The 26,089-nt window shown below is 42.4% G+C and overlaps 2 protein-coding genes across 11 annotated transcripts in view; one reads left to right on the forward strand and one right to left on the reverse strand.

Moving 5' to 3' along the window:
- Positions 1-9,728: 9,728 nt before the first annotated feature.
- Positions 9,729-11,975, forward strand: PPP1R3G (protein phosphatase 1 regulatory subunit 3G). Its single transcript, XM_061995239.1, has one exon. It carries the CDS (start codon positions 9,780-9,782, stop codon positions 10,647-10,649), a length of 870 nt encoding a protein of 289 aa, XP_061851223.1. The 5' UTR covers positions 9,729-9,779; the 3' UTR covers positions 10,650-11,975.
- Positions 11,976-18,708: 6,733 nt separating this feature from the next.
- LYRM4 (LYR motif containing 4) overlaps positions 18,709-26,089 on the reverse strand; it is a 96,289-nt gene continuing 88,908 nt past the window's right edge. For 7 of the 10 annotated variants that reach the window (XR_009818672.1, XR_009818673.1, XR_009818670.1 and 4 more), the window contains one exon: positions 18,709-19,073. Coding sequence is in view for 2 of the 10 variants with exons in the window: in XM_061995659.1 (XP_061851643.1) it covers positions 18,830-19,073 (244 nt within the window). In the remaining 8 variants the exon portion in view is untranslated. The remainder of the gene's footprint in view (positions 19,074-26,089) is intronic. The other 3 variants (XM_061995661.1, XR_009818668.1, XR_009818671.1) reach the window with 3 other exon arrangements.

Consider the following 26,089-nt stretch of genomic DNA (forward strand, 5'->3'; position numbering starts at 1 on the left):
AGATCCAGAGAGGAAATTGGGTTATACTCAAAGAAGTCTGTGGAGATGGGTTTCTTTGTGGTTTGTTTGGGGGTTTTTTTGTGTGCTTCTTTAAATTAATAGAATTTATGCTTTCTGCTAGGGATACAAACGGATAGGAAAAGAAATGAGGAGAAAATGCGCCAGAGAGGAGTCAAGAGAGTCAAGATTCATGGTTGCATATTCAGAGTTAAGTCAGTACTTTAGGGATTTTGGCAAGAGTGTAGTTCACTGCAGCTCAGTGGAGCATTGAAGGATTCACATCACGGTTCAGTTAGTTTGATTCATATGTCAGGCAATTAATTTTAACCCACCCTTACTCATAGATGTTGTCTGTCCTATTATAGAGTATGTGTGTTTTAGAGAACTCCCTGAAGATACTGAACTACATTAAAAACACTACAAACATTTAGCAGTCCAGTAGTCTGTGCTTTAACATACAGGTTTCCCCTGCCTTTAAATGGGATATATATATATATCTATCTCCCATTTAAAGGGATATATATATATATATATATATATATATGCATGCTAATTGTTGCTAAGTGCTGACATTTTCATAGTGGTTGTTACAGTTTTGTGGGTAATTGTGTTCCTGTATATTGGTTTTAAAAAAGAAGGAAAACAAAAAAGAAGGACATTTTAAAATTTACAGCCTCTTAAAACTATCACAATTTTCCCAAGGATTTCGAACAGGGTAATGCAGCGTTACAGCAATTGAGTTTCTACATGCTTGAAGAGAGTTACAGGCTGTAGTCAAGAGGAAAGTAATGCCTGGAGGCAACCTCTGCTAGTAGCTTGGAGCAGGGAAGGATCTCTAAAGTATTTCCTGGGACTGGTGAAACTTGATTCTGTTTTTTGTAAAAAAAATGAGTGAATTTGGAAAGAAAAGTCTGATCCTCACGTTATGTGCAATACCCTCATTGTGAAGCCCAGCTCCTTCTTTAATGTATTTTTTCACTGTTGAAGAGCAGTCTTAACTCATTCTTTCTGATGGATTTTCTGATTTAAAACCAGAAATTTTCTGATTTAAACATCTTACATACTGGGAAGCAACCACAAAAGTCATGTTACACACATTCAAAAGGTACACTTCTCTCTGCATATCTCAGCTCTCTAGTAGTCAAATCAGGAAACACCTAATTTGATAGAAGTCTACTGCTTCTGAAGGAGATACTGTGGAGACACTTTGGAGATACTGTGGTGCTGAACACCGCGGAGGATCCTGTGAGGAAAGCCAATCACATCTCCAGAGCAAGACTGGAATACCGTTTAATAAACAAGGTCTACAGCTACACATTGAGCAGTGCAGAGACAAGCAGTGACATCACCATTGAGTAGCTGTCTGTCTTGTGTGCTTAATGAGACAGTCCTGAGGGAAAAATGACTTAAGAATCCATAATTAAAGGTTGTAATCTAAATGATACACCCAAAAAGGCTGCATTAAAGTTACAAAGGCAATGTGACTTTGGGCACTTTCTGGCACCTTGTTGTTCGAATGTGTAGTCTTAAGATTGTTTTAACAGATTTGTTGTGGGTTATTAGTACTAAGCTCTGCTTCACTCTTTAGAAAAAAAGTAAGGTTGCAATGATTTAATGAAATACAGCTTATATCCCCATTGAGATGAGGGCACTACAAAAGAGCAGACAAAATGTTTGCAGGACAAGGTTTGTGTATGTCTGTGTTTAAGATTGCTATTTAGCACAAACTTTAGCTAGGCTACTGGGACTGACGGTGAAAGAAATTGTCGTGCATTCTTCAAGGAGCAGTAGCAGATATGAGTTTGGATATGAAATCAAGCATAGATCTGCAGTAGCTAAATCAAATATTATTTAGCCAGGTAGTTCTCTATTTTATCATGCTTAACAGTATTTTATCACGTTAGCCTTGGGGGAACATATCTCTCAGTCCTGCAAAGCACTGACTTCACTGAAACTACTCCGAAGTTTCATCTACACTTACATTTGCAAACTTATATTTGCAATTGAATACTTGCTAAAAAGATTTGTAGACATAGGGAAAATGATTTGACTTGACCATTGTCATCACTGCAGTTTGTTTGACAATTATTTGGAAATATCCAGTATAGGTACTGGTCAGCCTGATTTTTACGTTTTTCTAAGCTGTTCTGCACATCCAGGTTCCTCTCTTGCATTTATCAAAGCATTCAACAAACCTCCTGTTTTCACAGCTTAGGTGATAAGTGCGTAGTGGAAACAGGGATGAAGAACACAGCTTCCTAAAGTGTAGTCATTCTACTACATTAAAAAAGTGATTAAAGCATCTCATAATAGGATGTTGTAAATCTGTCACAGCTAGAGCAGTTGCAGATTTTTTGAAGATAGGAAATAGTGTCTTTTGCAATAAAATTGCCAGAGTTAGTTTCTTATAAAACCAATTAACTGAAAAATGGTTTGTTTCCTTACTATGACACACAGCTGTAAACTTTCCATAAAGTTTTATATGACAAGTTCAGCAGCAACTCTGGCTTCATATTCACATGCCTCCTCCTCCTCCTTCGTCCTGTAACCAATGATTCTTGCCTCTTCTTCGCCCGACCCCAGGCTGCAGCTTACACACCCTCTCATTTTTGTTTGATGATCTCTTTCTGTCCTAGAATAGTATGCTGGCAGGGTCACATGTGCCTTGTATTGAAAGGCTTCAACTGTGGTTTGCTTCAAACAGAAGGAGGTCCTGATTTTAAAGTATGTTCCAATTTTAAAGCATTAGGCAATGCTGGGGCAGTTTGCAGGACAGTGGTCCTTTACACATTACTTCATTTTTTCACTTCGTTGCTGGAGAAGAATGCACTTGAAATTAAATGAAATTTAAAAGCAATTACAATCAACCACACCACCAGGTGGAGCTTATTTTCTGCCTTTCCCACTGGAGGTGCTGAAACCGTGAGACTTAAATGTATTTATAGTGGTTTGGGTTTGTTTTTTTTTTTTAACTTCTAATGATACAGGATTGAGTGTGCCTGCATGCAGTGATTTGTTCATGATAGCTGCTGTGCCAGCCCTTTGCTTTTGAAGAGTTAGGCTGTCACACACTTGTCTCTCTTGTTCATGCACTTGAGAGTTTTCGAGCATACGTTTGCTTATTAGAATGGTACATAAAGAGGCACGTGCTTCTGCTCTTTTTGTTCAAAGGTGAAAACTATTAACGTTCTTCAAAAATGCAGATATCTCTGTTCAGAATCACATAATGACAAAATGGTAGGGGTTGGAAGGGACCTCTAAAGATCATCTAGTCCAACTCCCCTGCTAAAGCAGGTCCACCTAGATCAGGTCACACAGGAACGTGTCCAGAGGAGTTTTGAAAACCTTCAGAGAAGGAGACTCCACATATTCCCTGGGCAGCCTGTGCCAGGGCTCCCTCAGCCTTACAGAAAAGAAGTAAAATCATTTTTCCTTAAGTGGAACTTTTTGTGTTCCAGCTTTTGTCCATTACTCCTTGTCCTATCACTGGACTATCACCCCATCCCCTTGACACACACCTTTCAAATACTTTGTACATATTAATGAGATTCCCCCCCCCAGTCTCCTCCAGACTAAACAGCCCCAGTTCCCGCAGCCTTTCCTCATAAGGAAGATGCACCAGTCTCCTGATCATGTTGGTGGCCCTGCACTGGACTCTCTAGAAGTTCCCTGTCTCTCTTGAGGACCACCACATAATTTGTTTTATTCGTTGAAATTCACCTCTGAAGTCCTTTGTGCTTTTAGCAGTTTTGTGTTACAGATACATAGTTACTGGTACATCAGTTGAAGTGACAATGTTCCCAAGTCATGAGTTTCAATATAAATGACTGACAAGCATTCTCTTTCTTACAGAATATGCTCTGTCAGGTGCTTGGTTTGCTGTCTGTTATCACAGCTTAGCAATTGACAACAAATCATAACAGAGGCAGTCCTGGGGAACTGCAAAGACACAGGCTTAAGTTTATTGCTTTTTCAGGGTTTTGGAAAAGTACACATTCAAGCAGACAATTTTTAACATGGAATTTATACAGCAAGATGACTTAGAAAGCCTGTCCCCGTGTTTTAACACAAGTGAAAATTAGACTGACATACAACTTACCCAGTTGTGACTGCTTGGCTTGAAAAGGTTGGCCTGCGTTTGCCAGGGGTTACATAAGTCTTGTTTTCCCAAAAGACAGGGAGGTATCTGAGCAGATGAGGTCAGGTTAGCATTCCATTATGCCACGTCAAATGCTAAAGACCAGCAAAGGTTTCACGTCATGAAGGTCCTTCTGACCAGACGACCAGTTCTGCTGTCCCAGGAAGGTCCAAATGAGTTCAGGCCACTATTGATTTTGCGTGAGCTACACGCCTTGCTGCTTGTGACAAAAACAGAAATACAAAACAGAATTAATGTGGGTGCAAGTTCATGTCATGTTCCATCTTCGTGTCTCATTTCCATTTCTAATGCCTTAAAGAGGAAAGAAAGGGGAAAAATATCTAATGCCTCAGGCAGCTAATGTTCCCATGCTCACAACCCAAAAAGCTGGTCTAGAGAAGTGTTGTTTTGTTGTTCATGTTTTCTCTACTTTCTAGGAGTTCATTCTGGAGAGCACATCAAGCCTTCGGTATTTTGGAGTGTCCTTAGTCAAGAGGTAAACATATCTTCTGTCTGAATGAAGTTTCCTTACAGAGTTTTAAGAAGACATTGTTTTTTCTTTTCCAGAGATGGTCTGCTAGGTGGCAGAGCACGAGCAAAATCCAGCAATTTGAGACGGACAGCAAGAAAACAAATCTATTATTTTAATAGCCCAGCAGCATTTTTGCGGTTAGAATGCTGTTTATATCAAACTGCTCTGGATGAGATGGAGCCTCTTTCTCACTGAAGTCTAAAGCAATATACTAATGTAATGTGGAGCAAGTATTTGATATAGAGATATTTTAATATATATTATTTTTAAGATATAATATACGTTATATACATATATAATATATATAATATATATTATATATTATATATATATTTTATATATATGAACATAGAGGTTTATGTTTCTATATAAACACAGAGAACCAGGTTCCTAGTGCTCATCAGAAACCTTTGAAAGACGTGTGGTTCTGCAGCTTTCTGGAGATCCGCACTAAACCAAACAAAACCCGTAAAACAAAGCCCTTTTCAACTTCTGTGCTGCCAATACATTTTGGAAGCTGAAGCCATTTTTCCTACTGACAATTTGAACTTTTCAAAGACTGTCTATTTGGATTAAATTGTTAAAATGCAAGAGTAAATCTTTCTGTTAGGATGTCAGCTTGTTCATGGGAGGGGTTTTTGACTTAATACAATTTGCTGATTAAAATCTGACAAACATTTTAAGATTTTCAGTGTACCACCTGAATTAAAAAATTTAGATAGGTACCTTATAAATATCAAAGATATGAAACCGAATCTTGATCACAAAGAACCAAGCAACACTTCAGAAATCTTAGAGAATGGAAAAGTTTTGTGCAACATTGTTTTGTTGCAGTTAATGCCAACTCTGGTCTGAATTCAGTGTTTCTACAAGCACTTGGAACCTTTCCCACACGATTTCTGGAAAACAGAAAGTGAAAAGGCAAAGCTGAATCCTTTATACCATTACTATATATTTGCTTGTCACGAAGAATGGGCTCGATTTTATACCAGATGCAGAGAAATCTCAGACCTACTAAATCAATGACAAAGCTGTGCCTCCGAAGAGGTTGGCATTTCACCCAAATGAGGGGCCCTTCTGTGCCTGACTGCCAAATACTCCCTATTAATAATTGAAAACAAGATTCCACATCATTACAGGAAGCAGAGGTGTTGGTGTAATTCAGGAAGAATGAATAAATATCTTTTCATAGATTTAAACTAATTTCTGCATCCCTTAAGGAATGTCAGATGCAAGTCTGCTGAGAGATGAGACAAAATATACAGCAGACATCTCTAATAGGGATGAGAGACTCAAAGCTCTAACAGGTTTTGCTTGCTGAGCTTTGGAAACTAAAGTAATCACTTAGATGTGTTTGTTTCCATTTCAGTCCTTTTTCCATGCATACCTTTTTGGAGTACAGCTGCTTGGTTTGCCTGCATAAGTAAGAAAATTAGATCATAGAATCATAGAATGGTAGGGGTTGGAAGGAACCTTTAGAGATCATCTAGTCCAATCCCCCTGCAGAAGCAGGTTCACCTAATAACAGGTTGCATAGGAACATGTACAGGTGGGTCTTGAAGACCTCCAAGGAAGGAGACTCCACACCCTCCCTGGGCAGCCTGTGCCACTGCTCCGTCACCTGAACAGTAAAATAGTTTTTTCTTATGTTTGAATGGAACTTTTTGTGTTCCAGCTGTCTCAACCTCCTAACACCCATCATTTAGATATTTGTAAATGTTAATAAGATCAATTGCATAGACTCTGAGTTTTTCAGTCAGTGTATGGCCATCCTCACAAACACACTGAACTGAAATCCTATCCTTATTAAAAACCCAGAGAATCTCCCAGGGGATAGGGAGGCTGTTTTTTTTTAAATAATTGAGGAGGCTATTAATATCCTCTCTGACATTTTTGTACATGCAAACAAGTACTTTCATGTTCACTTTGTGTCCAAATGCTGATGACTATTGATCCAAGCAGCTTGAACAATTTATTAGATTGCACATCAAACAGAGCCCCAAACCAAAGCCTCTGCTCTACCACATCCTGTGAAATACATCCCCATGCAAACATGGTGCGAACTGAGAACGCAATACCAGGGATTAGGCATTAGGTGTTGCAGTGGCCCCTGCAACATGTGTGTGTGTGGTGAATGCAGGATGGGGACAAGGTGAGCTGTTGGGAAAGAAGTGTGGAGATGAAAGAATGTGGTGCTGGGTTGAACCTGTGTATAGTTTAAGACCTTAAACATAACTGGTCAAAGCACTGGGGAAAGCAAAAGCCTCCTGACTGTGAATTGCTATCTCTTTTTCACTCTGCTTTTATCTCAATGTTTTCTTAAAGAATATGGTAAATAGTACTGAGAAACCCCAGACTCTCGTTGCCTCATTCTTTTTTGAGAGAATTAATCTTGAAATATGTGAGAGACAACATTAAATAACTCTTTACCTCATGTCCACTGGTATAGTTTGTTGCATAGTTGACCATCTGTTGTATCTGATTTTCAGTGTCTTCCTTTCTGACAGTAGCAATGGATTACCACTAAAAATCTGACTCTCCTTTGTATGCCATTACTTGCCTGATTTTAATTCTTTGCCTGTAATACAGATTCCTGTTGCCTTAAGTGCTTTTGCTTAATTTCCTTTTTGCAGGCCCAGCTCCCAGAGTTATGGAATATATGAGAAATATGTATTAATTGCTGCAATATTACTTAACTTTAATCAATATTTACAGTAAGATTCTCCTTTTGCTCTCCTTTATTTTGCTTGAACCTTTCACATTCCCATGTAATTTCTAGTAGTCCAAATGGTTTTGCCTTATCAGCAAATGGCACATTTTTTCCCTTCGCTGCTTAAAACATTTGTTAATGATCTGGCAAACTGAGAAAGTGTGTGTTAATAGAATAAACACCACATGAGGAAGTAAGGGCTGTTTTTTTACATTTCTGTTTTTCCTCACCATAAAATAGATATTACTTTGGGAATGTAAAGTAGTAGTAGTGCATTTTATTCAAAGGATCTTGAACACTTTGTAAACATGAGGCACCATTCCCAGCATTAGCATCATCTATTAATTTGTCTTCTTTCCAGACTGATAATTTGAGGTGCCACCAGCTTCGGGTCTTGAGGTCTCATTTGCAGGTAAGAAAGCACCTACGTTGCAACTTGGAACAAGCTGCCCAGGGAGGGGGTAGAGTGACCAACCCTGGAGTTATTTGAAAGGCACATAGATGAGGTGCTGAGGGACACGGTTTAGTGGTGGGCTTGGCGGTGTGAGGTTAGTGGTTGTGCTCTATGATCTTAAAAGGTCTTTTCCAATCAAAATGATTCTATGATTCTAAGGCCATTGTGCTCCTCCTTGCGCTGCATCTCACACTTTAGCTGAGTGACTTGGGAGCATGGTCAGCAGTTTTGTAACGGTTAATTAAATTTTGACTGGTAATTCAAGAAGCTTAAAAGGTGGGACACTAGTCCTCTTGGACTGGAGCAGGCAGAGAAGGTGTGCAGTGAAGAGTCCAGGCAGCAGCCTGCCGAACAGGGCAGCGTGCAGTGGGGGTTGGTGACGAGCAGCTGACGGCAAACTGGTGTTCGTCATGTTTTCCATCAGCACAGCTGGCGCCAGTGAGAATGTTTGTCCTTCCTTCCTCCAAACTGAACCACTAACAAATGTCAAGCGCAAGATCAGAAGCTGGAAGAGTCAGATTATTTGGCACCTCTAAGTAACTGTTCCCTGGTCAAGGTGTACTGAGAACATCATCAGGGCAGTATCTGCCAAGAAAACTGTTCAGTGACGTGTCTACTGCTTTGACATTCATTCCTCTGCAAGACCCAGACTGCACACTCAGTTGAACTGCTCTGTATTCACTCATGTTGGGAGGCTGCTTTTTGGCAACCAGACATGCTAAAAATAAAACAAACTACGCAAAACAAACAAAGAACACCCCCTTACCCGATAAATCCATAGCGGGAGTGTATTGCTTCAGAAAGTAACGTGTTATTTGCATGCGCTTTTTAGTGTCTCTTCCAAGAGAAAAAGAACGGAGGGAAGTTAAATAATGTGGTATTTTTGCAATCTGTGCAAACCACCCCCAGACAATAGCAGTGACACACACAAAGTATAGAATTGGGTTTGGAAAATTCTCAGGTATGGATCTCACCATATAGATAAAATATCTTGCTAAGAGGATGCTGTTTACTACATACATCACGCTCAGAAGATAGAACTGAGAGAGATTCTGCTGCTCTTCATTTGTTTAAAAGGTAAAGCCTACATTTTTGTTTTTCCACCATATTTTTATTTTTAAACGGGAACCTTCAAAGACAGTCTGACCTTCAAAAAGGGTGTATGTACATACGTGTGTGCCTCCTGGGCCTTCGGTCTTGATGTTCCACAAGTGGAGTACTGCTGGCACCAAGTGTGAGTAAAATTTGCTTACAAAATGTATCACACTTTAGTTAAAGTCAGTGCCTTTGGTGTGCCTTTTACTTTCGGCGTTCTACCCCCGAGCTCAGGTCTCAAAGCTTTGCTCTCTGCATTCAGTATGGGGTGAAACCGACTGAAACAGAAAAGCCAGTGTGTGTGGGGAGGGGGTACTCTCTCACAGACTCAGCTGCGGGAGATGGACATTTGATACACGCAAAGCAAAGGCGCGGGACAAGGCGCTACTCCGACCCGAGCAGGCGGGGAGGGGGGGACCGAGCCCCGGCCTCTGCGCTAAGGCCACGGCTGCGACTCCTCGGCGATGCCAGCGCCGTGCCGGGCGCCGTCCCACCGAATCCCGACCCTCTGGACCATAAAACGCCCGCCCGCGTCGCATCCCGCTCTCTCCTGCGCGCCGTGGCAACCTCGGCCCCCGGCGGCGGCTGTAGGGGGGAGGACGTGCGGGGCCGCCCGTCGCGGCCGCTGCCGTTTCCGTATCGCCCGCCCCGGGAGGTCCCGCCCTCGCCCGCGGCCGCCCCAGCCCCGGCCCCGGCCCCAGCCCGCGGGGAGGCTCCGGGGCTGGCGGGGGGGGCGGAGGGGGGCGCGCCCCCCGCCCGGGGCCTGCGGCGGGGCCGCCGGATAAAGCGGTGCCGGCGGGCCGGCCTGCCGCCAGAGGGGCGGCCGGGAGCGCCCCAGCGGGGCGCCGGCATGGCGAGCCCCGCGGGCCCGCAGCAGGAGCTGGCGGCGGCGGAGCGACGGCGACTCCGCGGCGCGGCCCCGACGGTGCTCCGCGACGCCGGCCGGGAGGCGGCGGCGGAGCGGCCGGCGCTGCCAGAGCCGCGGCGCTGCGAACGGCCGCCGGCTGCCGGCCCCGGCGAGAGGCGGCAGGAGGAGGTGGAGGAAGAGGAGGAGGAGGAAGAGGAGGAGGAAGCGGCGGTGGGCGAAGAATGCTGCGGCAAGTGCAAGAAGCGGGTGCAGTTCGCCGACTCGCTGGGGCTGAGCCTCGCCAGCGTCAAGCACTTCAGCGAGGCCGAGGAGCCGCTAGTGCCGCCGGCCGCGCTGTCCCGGCTGCAGAGACCGCCTGGCGAGGAGCGGGATCCGCCGCCGCCCGGGCAGGAGACCCCCGCTCCGCCCGCCCTGCGCCTGGTGCCCGACTTCCCCGACGGCGGGGAGCCCAGCGCCGAGCGGCTGCGGCGGCAGCGCGTCTGCCTGGAGCGGCTGGGGCGGCCCCCGGCGCCCACCGACGTGCAGGGCACGGTGCAAGTGCTGGGCTGCCCCGGCCCCAAGGAGGTGACGGTCCGCTACACCTTCAACGAGTGGCTGTCCTTCCTGGACGTGCCGGCCGCCCCGCTGCCCCCGGCCCCGCCGCCCGCCGCCGACCCGCCGGCCGAGCGCTACGCCTTCGCCCTGTGCGTCCCGCCGACCCTGCGAGAGGGCTCGGCCCTACACTTCGCCATCCGCTACCGCAGCCCGCAGGGCGAGTTCTGGGACAACAACGGCGGCCGCAACTACACGCTGCGGTGCCGCGGCTGCCCCTGGGGAGGCCCCGCGCCGCCCCCCGCTGCCCCCCGCTACTAATGCCGGCCGAGCCGGGGGAGGACCGCGGCCCCGCACCCCGAGGCCCTTCGGGAGGGCGACAGCCGGCGCGCCGAGGCACCCGGCCCGGAGACCACCCGAGATCTGGGGGTTTTTTTAAAGGGTGCCGCGGCTTTGGCAGCGAAGGGTGGATGCGCGTCGGCTCGCGTTCCTGCGGCTTGTGGAATCGTTTTCTAGGTTTTTGTTTTGGTTTTTTTTGGGGTTTTTTTTGAGAGAACAAGGAGACTGAGTGACACGGGCTTTCTTTTCCTCCCTTGAAGTGAATTTCTGAAGTCTGGATTTGGGCTTGGCTCCACTTCCCTGATTAGTCAGAGATGCACAGAGCACTTGTGTGAAAACTCAGCAGTGTGTTCCCTACAGATTGAACTTGGGATCCCAGATTTGCCATTCTCACATCGGTTTCAAAGACCTAGTACTGTGACAGCAGTGGTGTGCTTCGCTTTGTGGTTATTTCGTTTTGGTTTGTTTTTTTAATCATTATTTTTTTAGTTCCATGGACTCCGTAACAATCCAATTGACTGTTGTGAGCAACCTGTCAAGCTCACGACAGGCTGGCGTGCCTGTCCCACCTTTGCCGTCCCTGTGGCGGCTCTGAGCAACAGGCAGTCTGGTTTGGGGCTGGACTGGGCTGTTCTGGTTTTTGTCATTCAGCACACTTCCACATAGCTCCCCGCCTTCCTCAGGCTTGTGTGTAGATCCTGTCTGGTTAATGACAGCCAAAAGGGACTTCTACAAAAATGTTTTTGCTTAAAATAGACTGCTGACTTCTTTTCACACAATTGACAAGTCTAAAACTGGGACAAAGGAGGAGTTAAAATACTTGCTGATGCTGGGTTATCAGAAGAACCTTGGTAACGCCTTCGAGTAATGCACTGAGAAGTCAAAGATGGTGTCTGTGTCACACACAGTTCTGTATTTTCAGATTTGGGGAGCAGTGACCGATTTGGATGACCTCACTGAGAAGCAGCAATGTGATGTTGAGAGGGCGTCCTCAGCAATGAATGAAAACAAGTGCCTTAGTTCAGCTCTCTTTATGTTACATTTTGCACCACATTTCTTGAGCATTTGTAATTTATTCAGCTTCTTTTGCTACATCTTTTTTCAGTATTTGTATGCTGCTGGGAAAGGGGTTTGTTGTGCACACAACTGGACTTCATAATGCCGGACACTTGGTTTCTGTTGTCTCCACTCTTGTGTTGCAAACCTAGAGGCTGACTAGTAACGGTGCCCCAAGTCCTGAAATCAAGCAAAAAGCACCAATGATAAATGGGTTTGTAAGAATAAAAAAAGCTTTAAAAAAGTTTAAAAGCTCCCCATTACAAATCTTTTTATTTTTTCCCCATATAGCAAAAGGTTGACAGGATCCCTGTTAGTTCTGCAGCCTGGCTGCGCCCTGGCCCCAGCGTGTACAGTGTCAAGAGGGCTGAGCTGTTGGTGTCTCTCGCTGTAAGCAGAGGCCGTGCCATGCCCATGGGTGAGCAGCTGCTTGGGCTGTAGCCGCCAGTGACCGTTGTCCTGCCAGAGCCACGCGGAACATCACCCTGGGAGGCTCTGACGGCCCCAGACGCCTTGTCACAGGTCTCTTGTGCAGAGCGGTGAGGCAACGAACCTTTACTGGCACGGGTGGAACATGGGCAGCTTTGTTCCGGTGCATCTGCAGCTCTGGCTCTGTTTCCTTCTGATGTAGTATCTCAAAATGCAGATTCATTTTTCGGATGAGAAAAAGAAGTAGGTAGGACGTTGTCAGAATACAGAGGAGTTGTGGCATGGATGTATGTTCTTCAGCAAGACCTTGGGACATTATTTCCCTTTTTAAAACAGAGCATCCTGTGAGTTTTCTCAGGTCTCCTTTTCCTCTGAAGATGTAAACTCTCTTCAAGCCCCCTGAGAACTTTGGGAAAATTTGCTTCCTTATAAAAGTTCCCACGCTTGAGGAAAAGATGTGAAGCAGAGGGAGCTCCAGCCTAAAGCTCCTGCAGTATTGCTAACATGCACATTGCTTCTGGAATGCAGCCTGCCCTCCCACTCCCCAAAACCCCCCATACACACGCTGTAGTGTGGCAATACCCAGATTCAGAGGCGTTTAATTCCTTCAGAATCCCTCTCTCTGTTAGACTAGCCAGACTTGCTCGGAAAATGGCACAGAGCATTTTCCATTCAGACAAACTGGAAGAAGTTCTTGCTGTTGTTTTCCAGGTTACACTTCAAGTCTCGCCAAATGCATGAAAGGTTTTAGGGGAGAACAGCAAACCCTCCTACATCCCTACAGGAGTTTGTGTTAAAACTGCTGTGTGTTACAGGATGTTAACGTGCAATAACCTGGTATGAATTTGCCTTTCTTGAGATGGCTGTGTCAATGAAATTACATGCTCTTAAGATGATGTGTGATGCCAACAGCACCGATTGATTTGTCATTTAAGTACAATGGAATATCTGAGCCTTCTGGAGCCTATTCCTTATTCTGTCTTCCATCTATTAATTGCTTCTGAGGGGAGGATTCTCTCCTTAAACAGAATTGAAGGGACTAGCTGTAATTCCGATGGCTGTGTCTGGGCAGAGGTGCAAAGCTGGTACCTTGAGGAATCCCAGCTAGCCATGATCATTGATGGAAGGCCAGAAATCTCCTCTGGTATGCTTTGAACAATGGGCAATGGGTGTAAAGCATTGACAGCCAGAAAAAGTAACATTTATACGTTCTCTTCAGGTGTGTGACTGGAAATTCAAAACACAAGAAAGTATTTGCAGAGACAAAGCAGTAAAATGCTTTTGAGTGCTTCCAAAAATTGATGCCATTCTAAAATCCTGTATGTTTTAATTAAAGCACATTTTTTGTGCTCTGATAACAGGAAAATGTTTGTATTTATTATTAAGAATGACTTTTTGTGAAAGAAAAGGGAGAATGTTCTCAAAACTCACTTTTTAATAGACAGCACGTGTTTCTACTTTTGATTTTTGAGAAGCACAGATTTCCAAAGCAGGTTTCAAAGATGTCCTGCACAAAGTTCTCTGTATTGTCATACATGAAGTTACTGGGAGCTGTAGAAATGCAAAGCCCGCGTCAGCAAAGCACAGGGCTGCTGCTCGTGGTCACAAGTTGAGAGATGTGGCATAGTTGCAAAGTTATTCTCAAAGAAATACATTCAAAGTGAAATGCTTGTAATTCTACAAAGTCAAAAAGCGCAATAGAGTAAAAAGTTAAGCGGAGCACCCTTCTCGGTTGGTTGCATTACTGTTAATGCATTTTATAAAGCTCCAGAGTATAATTTTTGGAGGATGTGCTCATAAACATCCTCCCTCCCCTAACTTAAGAAATAAGAAATGATAAAGATTTACCAGTCTTGGAAAAACTCCATCTTCAAAGGTTTTAATTTTATACAGTTTTTTCTTTTTCTCTCCTCCCATGGAAAAAATAGCTGCCAAATGGTTTTACAGAGGTATATAAACCCAAGCAGTTTAATATAGTTGAAACTCTAGAGGGTAACTGTAAAGGACATCAAAGTTAAATCTTCCTTAAGCAATTTTTTGCTGCTTACATTTAAATTCAGATGTAAATGCTTCAGAAATGGACTGTGAAGCTAAATTTACTCTGGTGTCACGCAGAACTGCAAACTTGCATGCAAACTACTTCTGTTTGATTTCAACACGGGGCTTTCAGTCAGTACTTGAAAAGCCTGGCTTCTGCTCCCATTGCCTTCCCTGGGATTTGGATCCAGCCCAAGGTACTGCAGGAAGGTAAGGGAAATGATCGAGGTTTAATTGTCTATTCTGTTCAGAGTCTTGTGTTCTGGGTTAGGATAACATGGCACTGTGATGAATGTTCATCTGTCAAGAGTGCAAAATCCGCTGTCTATGTGTGGCAGTAATTAAATCACCTTAATTGTTTTTCATGATTCTTTTTAAGAGAGGGAAAATTACTTGCCTTGGATTAGCATATTGCCAAAGACTGGTATAAATATTTATGGGGTGCACTCTTGCTAGAAAGGCTGTACATTCTTCCCAGGTCTCCATAGTTCTTTTGCTCTAAACACAGAGTAGTCATTTGAATGCACTACTTACCATCACTTCCCCCTCTTGCAAAGCTGCAGCAGGCTTAACAGTAAAAAAAGGTAAGTAGTTTGGAAAGAAGAGTCTCTTGCAGCACATTGATGATGATAATTCATTTCCTGGATAAGCTGCAGAATCCTTTGAAGTTGCATATGTTTGTCAAACATACAGTTGTAGAAAATACACAGCATTGGAAGAACTATTGGCTTCTCTATTTTTTTTTTTGCTGCTTCCACATTAAGGGTTCACGTGCTACTCCTATATTCTAAAATACTGAGAAAAGACAGACTGTAAACTCTCAGTAAAACAGCTCCACACCTCCCTTCTTTTTTAATAATGGTCACAGAATCATAGAATGGTAGGGTTGGACGGGACCTTTAGAGATCATCTAGTCCAATTCCCCCACAGAAGCAGGTCATCAAGCAAAATATAGTCCTGAGAGTATGAAATAACTATGGCTGTGCTAAGAACCATAGAAAAAAGCAATGGGTATACTCCTGACTTGAATAATGCCAGGATTGCACTGTAGATCATTATGGAAAAGTCAGGAAAGCTGTCAGTGCACAGCTCTTTCATGGCTCTGTTGATGCATACGTATAGTCTGTGCTGGGGATCTGGAGAGGTGCATTTATGTTGCATTACAGGGAGTAGGTTGAGGGGCTGCTGCTTCTCAATAAAATTCTCCTACCTGCTGACATCAGAGAGTGAAAGTAAAGGTTTTAATGCCTGGAAACTTGGGCAAGTTTTATATAGAAATGCCCTCCTAGGAATGTGAGTAGTGACTTAAAATCCCTTTTGGCCTACTTCTGCATTGTATGCAAAGTGTTCACATGCCGCTCCCTTGGGTTGCTTTCCTGCAGGACAGATGTACCTCTCATATATTTAGGAATTTTGAAACTGAGCTTTCAACAGCAGTAAGATCTCCTGAGTTGTAACACACAACAGAAATGCCGGTCCTTTAAACAGTTACGAATATTAAACAAATAGGTTTGTTTGTTTTTTTTTCTTTTGGAGTGCTGTTTCCAAGTTTATGCCGTACAAAAGCCACAACAAACTCCAGTATATGTAAACACTCACATTTTGGTGCATGCTGCCGAGGGTAATAGTTTGCTAAAACGTTGAGATCAGGAACAGATAACAGATTTTTAATGTGATACAAAAGCAAGCTGCTTTTGCTAAGACATTGCAGCTTTAGTGAAGATATTTATTGAGCTCCCTTCTACTCAATGGAAAAAGGAGATACTTTTAATAATAGTGGACACTGTACATAAGTCACGGGATCATTCCTTTGTGTTTTAACTATTCCCGTTGTTTACACTGCTTTCACAAAGTCCAGCAAAGCTCCTGACAGTGTGCCAAGAGAGATTTAATGAGTATTGCAACGTAAACGGAACTGGTGAAGCAGAGAAGGTGCAGCCCTAAGAGCACAGGAACTGTGAGGCTGAGCTGCAGTGCCAGCTCTGCCATTGTGCTCTTCATATGGAGGGCCAAGAGTAAGCACAGGGCAAGTGGAGATGAATGGGTACTGAAGCTGTCCCAGCCCACAGCTATGATTTCTGCACTGGGCTTCCCAAGCCAGATGTGGTTATTAAGTATTTTCCTTCTGTAGTTTGTTGGATTTCAATGATAATGCATCTGGTAAGCTGTGGTTTTACACAGAGATGGGCATGCTATATTGAAATTACTTAAAATGGACATTAGGCAGGGAAACCTCCCTATTTTTAGGTACCTTCCAATCGTGTACAACTGATAACACACATAAGTACCACTAGTGAAGGTTGCACTTACGTGTGTGTTGGTAAAGGATGGACACACAGAGATCTGTCTGAAACAGAGAGGGAAGAGACATCTAAAAAGCAGTGACTGCATAGCGCTTGAGCAGTAAATGCCAAAATACCTTTGTACTTCTGTTAACAAATTAGTGGTGCACAAACTTTTGGTCCTTTGCAGCAGAAGTTTTCTTACTTTACTTCTACTAAGAAATGTCTGGTAATCTGATGGTTAATTCGCAGTAAGAACTGATTTTTCCTGGGCTGTGGAAGCGAGCTGTCTTACCTTCTGAACTACAGACTAGGCAGAGAGGGAAAGTACACGGCCTGACGTTTGGGTTTATTTTTCATTTTTCTCAATGGGTCCTTTCTGTAGAATGTATCCTGAAGGTTATTACTGCTCCTTTGCAGGTATAAATAGCCAAGGAAGGGATAAGCTGAGTGGTAACCTTGAGTCAGAAAGCAGAAGTCATGAATTAGGAGTGCAGTAGCGTTGTATCTACCACCAAAACTTAACAGGATTTGCAAGCCGTAATGGAGCTGCAGCCTGCTTTGTTCTTTTGAAATTTCTCACATCTGTATGACAGCACATACCATCTACAGCTGTATTCTTGCTGGAAACAGTGATAAAAACTTCACTGGAAAGGTACTGGTATTTTGAAAGAGGTGATTATGTATTAAAAGGGCCTCTATTGGAAAACAAACTTGTTTTTTGTTAACACATTGAAAACTTAGATTTGAATAGTAAAAATGTTACTGATGTGTTGTCCGTCTTTATAAATTAGGGCTACACTGTTTCTAAGGATGTTTATTTTGTTTCCTGCCATATAGTCTCAGATCCTGTAATGGTACGCAGTACTTGTTCCACCAAGTAGCTCATTTAAAACAATGATTTTACATGTACTGGTTTAGGGACCAAGTTCCTTAGAGTACAAAACTGGCAGCCCCTCCAAGCCTGTGTCCTCTAAAAGTGTAAGACATTACTACACTTCTTTGAGTTCACTGGAAGCTTTAAATAGTCATCATTGTTGCTAAACATTTCAATCTAAAATTCTAACACACACTTTAAATGGCAGCGAGGAACCAGAGTTTGTTCTAAATTACTTTGTCCATCCTCTGCTTAAATAATATCACACAGCATGAACAACACAAAGTGAATTCTGAGAAGCAACAAAAATAAAGAGAGGTTTTTAGAGGCCACAGGGTTATGGAACTAATTTTGAGTTTCTGTTTTGTCTTCTTGAAAAAAACCCCACAATAATTCCCTGGAAAAAAAACAAAAAAGGGAGTTTTTTTCTGTATGCCATTTAAAAAGTTTTCCACAGCTTAACTTTTCTGCACATTTCTAATAGGAAACAAATTCAAGCAAAATCAATTGACTTGGAACAGAACCTGAACATTTTCTGCTTTCTCTTTTCTTTTCTTTTCTTTTCTTTTCTTTTCTTTTCTTTTCTTTTCTTTTCTTTTCTTTTCTTTTCTTTTCTTTTCTTTTCTTTTCTTTTCTTTTCTTTTCTTTTCTTTTCTTTTCTTTTCTTTTCTTTTCTTTTCTTTTCTTTTCTTTTTTCTTTTCTTTTTCTTTTCTTTTCTTATCAGATAATCTTAAAAACATCCATTATTCTACAGATTCAATAATAACCAATAAAATGCCATACTGAGCATTCCTCTTTTGTTAGGCAAAGTTTGCTGCCAGTTCACGACTTCTAGCCAATACTTATTGGTGTAGTTAGGTTCTTTTTCTCCCACAAAATTCAGGAGCTTTGTGAACATGTGAAACCTTGCATAAAGTGATGTGGTGCTTTCTGGTAATAGCTACACATCAATACATTTAGAGAAGGTCTTGGTGGTGGAAATGTATTTTAAAGCTCCCAGACCTTAGTGATGCAAGTCTTACATTCTGTTCTGATCTAATTGTTAAAGATGAATCAGGGTACTAACTCTTGGAAACGAAAGAACTAGTGAAATTTTTATGCCACCTCCTAAAATGTCAAGGGATGCTCCTTAAAGATGCCACACAATGCAGTTTGCGGTATCTGTAAGTATCCAGGTGCAGGAGATGAAAAACTCTGTTGATCTCTGGATTTAGTATTTAAAATAATTCCATATTTAGTCATTTCAATCTGATGCTGTCTATTTTAAAATGAAATGGCATCAACAAGAACTTAGTAACAGGGTGAAGGATTAACACATCTTTGTGAGAGATAAGGTCAGCGGCAGAATAATGTATCTGATTACAGGTAGCTGAATGAAGTTTTATTCTCAAAGGGCAAGAACTATTTCATCACATAGGACATACAAGCACACAGATTGCAAGACTGCCTTCCATGCTATTATAAATCACAGCAATATACTTTAGAACATGTGAACCACTAGAAAATAGTACTTTGGTTGCCAAAAACTGAGTCTCTCAGGCATTTCTTCTGCTTTAACAGAAAAGCTCAGACATGTGCAGTGAGTTGATGCATCTGTATGTGGCACTGTAGGATGCTGAAGATGGTCCAGTGTTGCTTCAGGGATCAGAGTCTTCTCATAGCTATGTGTTTCCTGGACTCTCAATAACCAGTTTCTGTGTGGAATACAGCTGGCCAATAGTAACCTGAAATCAAACCAAAATATCAGAAAGCTGAAACTGGAAAGTAAACAGGTCATAATTTCAGCTTCACAAGGGAGAACAAAAAAACCTCCCCTGAACGCAGTAGCCCATATATTAAGCTTTTTATTACCACTTTTTTTCTTTCTGTAAGCATTTTTAAAAATAACACTGTTATCAGCCTAGACCTTAAGCAAAATAACTGATGCATAAAGTATCTGCATAAATAAAATCTGGAAATAATGAGATACTGAGGAACACTGTTCACAGGCTCATATTGAAACTTAACATTAGAAGTTTTACTGCAGCAGAAAAGCAGATGGGCTGTAGGTTCAGAAAAATGAAAAGATGAATGTAATGATAAATAAAAATATAGTGAACTGATGTTCCTTATGATGCTTTTTGGGTGGAAAGCCTAGATATTTAGAATTGCATGGCGTGGTATTGTTTTCCAGTTCCTTTGCAACCTTAATTTATATTTGCCTGACAGATGGTGAAACCAGTTACAGAGGTTGCTCAGCAGTTAACATTGTACACACACTGGAAGGGATTTCTTGTTTGTGAGGTGGAATTCACACCTCATAGATCTGTGCTCTCTTAGTGCAGTGAGGAAATGACAAATAACAAAAGTGCAATGCTGATGCTTTGATTCCTCTTGCTCTTTAGGACTTTCTAGTCTGCACTGTAACACCGGTAAATTGCAGCCAGCTGTGCAGTTGGGAGTAGACACACACAGGTCTTCCCTTAAGGGCTGGGATGTGGAAAGAAGAAGTTCCATGCAAGTAGGCTAATGTAAGCAGGAGAAGAGAACATTTACTTTAAAAGTAGGGATTTTGGAATCTATTTTTTAATATCTATTCTGCCCTTTCTTGCCCTACTTTCTCCCCAAGGCCTGGGTACACAGTAGCTCTGTGTCCTTTTCACACACACACACAAAATTTCATATATTTAATTATGGAATTAGGACAAAAAAGGCTGGATGCTTAATTACACTAAGCATGATAGCAGATAGAATTGAATACTGCACAAACTAAGCCTAACAGCAAGTCAGCCTCCCAAAGCAGTAAAATATTAGGGAATTACACCTTCCAGCATTTTTCATGTACTGTTTTCGAGGGGCGGAAAAAATCCTGGCAGCTCTTAGAGAAACATTTCTTATCTATGCCCCCAATCACATAAAATGTAAATAATATTGCCTCTTAGGAAGTGATGAACTATTTCATCTTGATAAACAGCTTTGTCTGAAACTTGTAACCCACTGATTTTAATCTGGAGATATTTATTAGGAGGCAGGAAGTTCTCCTTGCCAGCAGATATTCCCCCTTTCTGGCACTCCGAGCTAAGTTAGTGACAGCACGTGAACAATACTGATCATCTTTGGAATTACTTATGAAGTATGTGGCAAACAGAATATTTACAGCAAAAGCTGTACACAACTGTGGCATGTGTCAGCAACAGAAATTCTGAGCTGTCAACAACTGTTACTTATCAAAGAGAACTCGCTGCTCTGGGTTATGTGGCAGGCTAGACACTTTAGCTGCTGCCTTACCACAAACCATGTTGTAGTACCTCATTTTTGTATACTGTGTTTCGGAGCCCAAAGAATCTTTAATCCTTTCCCACACAGTAGAGCAAATTTAATGGGAGGCTCAGAGGGATTACAAAAATGCTGAAACTTGAATTGCATTTTTTTTCCCCCCACCAACTGGGGAGATAGATGGGGCTGAGTACGTGACTTCTCAGTCAATCATAGTTGGCCAGGGCAGATGGCTTTGTAGAAGAAAGGTACGAGCTGTTGGTTTCTGTCCCCGTGCCAACAGGTGATGCCATCTACTGCTGTACCTCTGGGCTTGAACTCAGTAAGGTCACAGATGTGTGTTCTGAGCTGCTTCCTTAGCAAACCACAGGCATTTCAGCGAGCACACAGCCCCCGGTGCTGTGCTGTCTGCATTTGCTGGGCCACTGCAGCTTGCCTGCTCTGGTGCCTCCCCTTCCAGCAGCCATGTCATGACATCTGAAGCTGAACTTTGAAACGTAAGGATTTTTTTGTAAACCACTAGCCTTGAATTTCTAACATTACGACCAAGCCTTTCCCATGCACTTTCGACAAAACAAATAGAACTTCCATTTATAGCTGCTGAAAAATTCACGTCTATAACCATGCAGAGCCTCAGCAGAAGGACTGTGCTGCTGTTTACACACTGACACTCATTAACCCACTGAATCAAACAAGTGTTCCGACGGTGCCCACAGGAAGCCCTTCAGCAGCAAGCATCGCTGTGCATCGAAAGTGGCTACAGCTTGTGCTCTTCCTTCATCCTGGGTGTTTGTAGCTTTTACACCTCGTGCCATTTACCCTTCTGGCAGGTGGCTGGAAGCCAGTGCAGAGGTCAATGCCAGGGTATTTCCATTAATCACAGGAAGCTTTTGTGGGAAAAGGCTTTACCTTTTGCTCAGCAGTTTTGTTACCCAGAATTTTATTTACCTCTGTAAGGTAACACACTACAACGAAATCCTGCAGGAAAGAATGAGCAAGAAAGAACCACTTTGCCATCAGGAGAAAAATAAAGATAAATCCGAGGTTTGCTTTTCAGAGGTTACTGAATTATTTGATGTTTAAATTCTGCCTTTGTATCATGTACTCTAAAATAATCGGTCTGACAAGTCCAACCTTCAAAACTTGACATTATGTCCTCCTTCAAAGACTTAGTGTAAGTCTACATGGTCAGCTTTTTCTGATGAACTTGAAAAACTTAATCTTGCCTTCCACCTGAATCCAGGAGAAGACTTTGGGTTTCAGAATATCATTTATCAGCAGATGCAAGTGAGACAACAAAAGGGGAAAAAAAATTTCTGAGGGTGAGCACTGGTCCATCCTGTAGCCCAAACATTCCCTCATTGTTAGGTGTTCATATGGAAACAGCACTTTTCTTTGCTTGTGGCTGGCAGCAGCACTCACAGGGAGAAGTCACTTTGTGGTATCTTTCGCTACTATGGGGAAAAAAAAAGCAAGTAGGAGAGGTTTTCCTGTGATAAGAGAATATCAGCGATATGTATGGGGAGGTACATTATGAATTACATAGCAGAATTAATTAAGAAGAATTAAAGTATGGAAACAATAGATGGAAAAATAATATGGGGAAAAAAATCCCAATATCCTGAAGGTGTTACAAGAACATGCTATCACCCTAAAAGCTAAACAAATCCAGTCAAACTGCCAGCTCTGAATTCTGTCCTCCCAAATGGTCTATGTCTGGCCAGTGCCTGACTGAGGAACACCTAGGGCTGGTGAGCATGCTCTATGTAGCTTCCAGGTGAAGCCATGTGATAGCCACAACTGCAATGGGATGGTGGTGGCCTGGACCTAGATGCAAATCCTACGGGCTGCCTTTCTGTTTGACATACAGAGCCAGGGGAGTAGATCCTGCAGGCCCTCTTCCACTGCTTGCAAAATACTACTAGAAGATCTTCAGCTTTTGAAGGTATATGGTATACCCTGTAGCTTTTATCCATATGAAGATTTTACTTTGCTGCTCAGAGTTGAGGTAGCAGTGACTGCTCCTACTTCTTCACGGCTGAAAGTAAGGTGAACAGGTTGAAAATTACCTTGGTCATTTTAGAGGTCTCTGCTCTGGAAAGCATGATGGCATCTTTCTTTGACATATCTGTATATATTCAAAATGTCTGTCTACTGTAGTAACCACCTCAGCTTTCCCTCAGCTGTGTGGGCTCTGCTGTACAAAGGTGGCCAGGCATCTCTTTCTCCTATGTGCTTTACAGAACTGTCCTTGTGTGGTCAATAACCTATGAGCTGTAACAAACCCTGCTGAGCCCCAACCAAGAACTCATCATTATCTTCCTCCCAAACCTCACAATCCCCAGACTACTACTGGGGTGAGGCTACCTACTGGGTGAGGTCCCACTGACAAATTTCAGTGTGAATGCCTTAAAATTACTCAGGGAAGTAGCTAGGCAGCAGACCTGAGGAAAGGTGATGTCCAAAAGGAAGTGGCAAAGCACAGCCAAAGTGTACACCCACACGGGTGAGTCTGAAGACGGATGTCCATAGCTTCAGTAAACAAATGCCAAGTCAAAATCACACAAAATCTGACTTGTCATATCTCTTAGCAGGATGGACACACGAGAAGAAAAGATGATTTAGGTCTCAGCCCTTGAAGGGATCTTGGCACTTCACACAGCTTGTGACATATGTTGAGTGAGTTCCTCAACACACGGAAACATCATCTTCCTAATTGCAATCAGGATCTGTTGTTATGTAAACCAATGCAATATGACCACAGGCCCTCCTAATGGTACTTTTACCATCACTTTATAAACTGAGTCAACCTAAGAGCTGTACAGAGAAGTTTCCCTTCTCTGTCCCTCCTGGGTCTCATCCCGTTTGCAATACAAATACAAAAAAATCACCAACAGTGTGTGTTTATTTAATAAATCTCATTTAAATATAGCTCTGAAGTCATTTCTAGAGAACAATCTTCTGCCCTCAACGGCAAACCAGCCCCCGGGTGTTTCTCATGCCATCGTTCATTTTTTGTTGACAGATTCAAGCAGGAGTGGCCTAACAGGAGCTGGTGCAATGCTCCTGCTCTACGTAGAGTCATCTTACTGGTAAAGACAAGGCCTAAAGACGTAAAGGTGCCAGCACAGCTTAGGAATATGAAAACATCCTAAGACAGCAATTCCTTTAGCTCTCAGTTATTTAAAAATTTATTTCCCGAGAGGGTCATCAGAGGAAAAGTAAAAAATATTTCTTGTTTTTCTTAACGAAACGCAGACGGTAACTAAAGATGATGCACTACAGATGGCTGCACATATTAAACACATTTACACATAAAAATATATTTAGGTTGTTATATTTATACACACATAAATGTACATAAAATATAGACTTTAAACCCAGTCTCTATATAAACATAGCCATCTTCTCTTTTGGTTGCAAATTTGCTTTGCAGGGAAGAAATTGTTACTTTGTTGCAGCCAGTGAACAAGTATATATAGGTATGTATTAAAAAAGTTATGTTTATTAATATATCTATACCATACACAGATATTTTATAATACCATACATGTGTATATTTTAAATCAATTTGGTTTGTCCTGCTGCATCTGAAAAGTTGACAGGTGTATCTCACAGGCACACAGATGAATCTTATCTGGATGAAAAATCCCTGATGACAGCACAGTTATATCCCAGATATTGCTGCTAATCTCAGCCATATGAATCATAGAATGGTAGGGTTGGAAGAGACCTTTAGAGATCATCTAGTCCAACCCCCCTGCAGGAGCAGGTCCACCTAGATCAGATTGCATAGGAACATGTCCAGGGAAGTCTTGAAGACCTCCAGAGAAGGGGACTCCACACCCTCCCTGGGCAGCCTGTGCCAGGGCTCCCTCATCTGAACAGCAAAATAGTTTTTTTCCTATGTTTAAACAGAACTTTTTGTGTTCCAGCTTCATCTCATTAATCCTTGTCCTGTTGCTAGACACAATAGAAAAAAGGGATGTCCCAACCTCCTGACACCCACCCTTTAGATATTTGTAAATATTAATAAGATCACCCCCTCAGTCTCCTCTGTATGAAGTTGCCCATTCCCATTTTCCTGCTCTATGATTATAAAACGCTTATTAAGTGAATGCTGATAAGAACAGAAACATACAAGAATAATGATTAAGAGCCCGCAACGGTGTTTTAAGTTGTTTACCTGCTGTCTTCCCTGCTGGATGACACCAGCCCATCTGCAATCCTATTGCAAACGCAAGTGAAATGGCTGTTGTTTGTAAGAAGCAGCATTAACATTTTGCCCATGCCCAAGGTCAGATATGCTACACAATGCACGCTTTACCATAAATATTTTTCATACTAACCAAAGCCAGTTTAATGGTTTTTCCATAAATATGGACAGTAATTTTTGAAAAGATCATGTATTGCAGTAATAAACACATCAGTGTGGTGTATAGTAATTGAAAAAACCCACATGGGACGAAAATCTCATCAATACCTTCAGCGATTTGCCGGATCTTTCTGTTGGTATGAAATGCCATGGCAGCAGCCTTATTTATTTTGCTTTGGAAAAAAATGTTGAAAAACTGCATTTGTCTGGCTCTTGAAATGCATAAATGACTCCAGTTCTTCAGAGCTGGAATCAATATGGAAAAAACCTGTATGATCTTGAAGATATTTCCCTTATCTTAAATAATTCCAGTTGTTCTCATGGGAATGGGAAAGGAAGTGAATGAAAGCACGGAGCTGAGAGGTTAGTTGTATGTTTTGCTTCTGCCTGTGTTTTAGAAACACTGTTTTATTTATGCCTTTGCAACAAAATGTCTTCTAAAGCCACTGCTACACAAAGCTTCTGAAATGGCAGGGAAAAAAAAATTAGCTACCATCTATCTGTCTTTCACTAAGCAGGAAGGTGTGAAGTAAAGGAAACAATCTAACAGGTGAGAATTTATCTGAAAGTTATTTCTCTTAATAACAATTTTGTTAGAACCACGTGCACTGTATCTTGGTAACACCTTTATGCTGCCTGTCAGAAGCAGGATGACATAGTTAATACTCTTCTTATATTACTTTGTGAGTCTCCCTGAAGAGATACTGTTGTAACAAGAGAATCATATCTAATCCAGCAATGATTCACACAGAATACTGTAAGCATGTATACTCATGTGTATTTGTATATGACAACCTACAATGGCAAGGGATTCTTCTTTTTAAATGCTGGTTAGTTCTCAGTTGAGAGCCTCCTTTTCTGGTAGAATTACACAAACACACTACTGTCCTAATAGACAACATTGTCATGACAGACCTTTGCTCCAAATAGCTAAATACTTGATACAGACTGAAATAGCAAGTAAGGGTCCTCAACAGAGAAAGAGAAACACTGGAAAGCCAAGAGAGTGAGATGATGTGGTCCACTGGTACAATCACACTGTTTTGCTCTTCTCCTTTTCTGCAGGCCTCTTGGTCTACAGAAAAAAAGGAGCCTGACAAGGAAAATGCC

This window comes from Colius striatus, chromosome 4, assembly GCF_028858725.1.
Source record: "Colius striatus isolate bColStr4 chromosome 4, bColStr4.1.hap1, whole genome shotgun sequence".
In the NCBI taxonomy this organism is placed as follows: domain Eukaryota; kingdom Metazoa; phylum Chordata; class Aves; order Coliiformes; family Coliidae; genus Colius; species Colius striatus.

Excerpts from the sequence above, each read along its gene's own strand:
- PPP1R3G (XM_061995239.1), top strand. The coding sequence starts at position 9,780 with ATGGCGAGCCCCGCGGGCCCGCAGCAGGAGCTGGCGGCGGCGGAGCGA.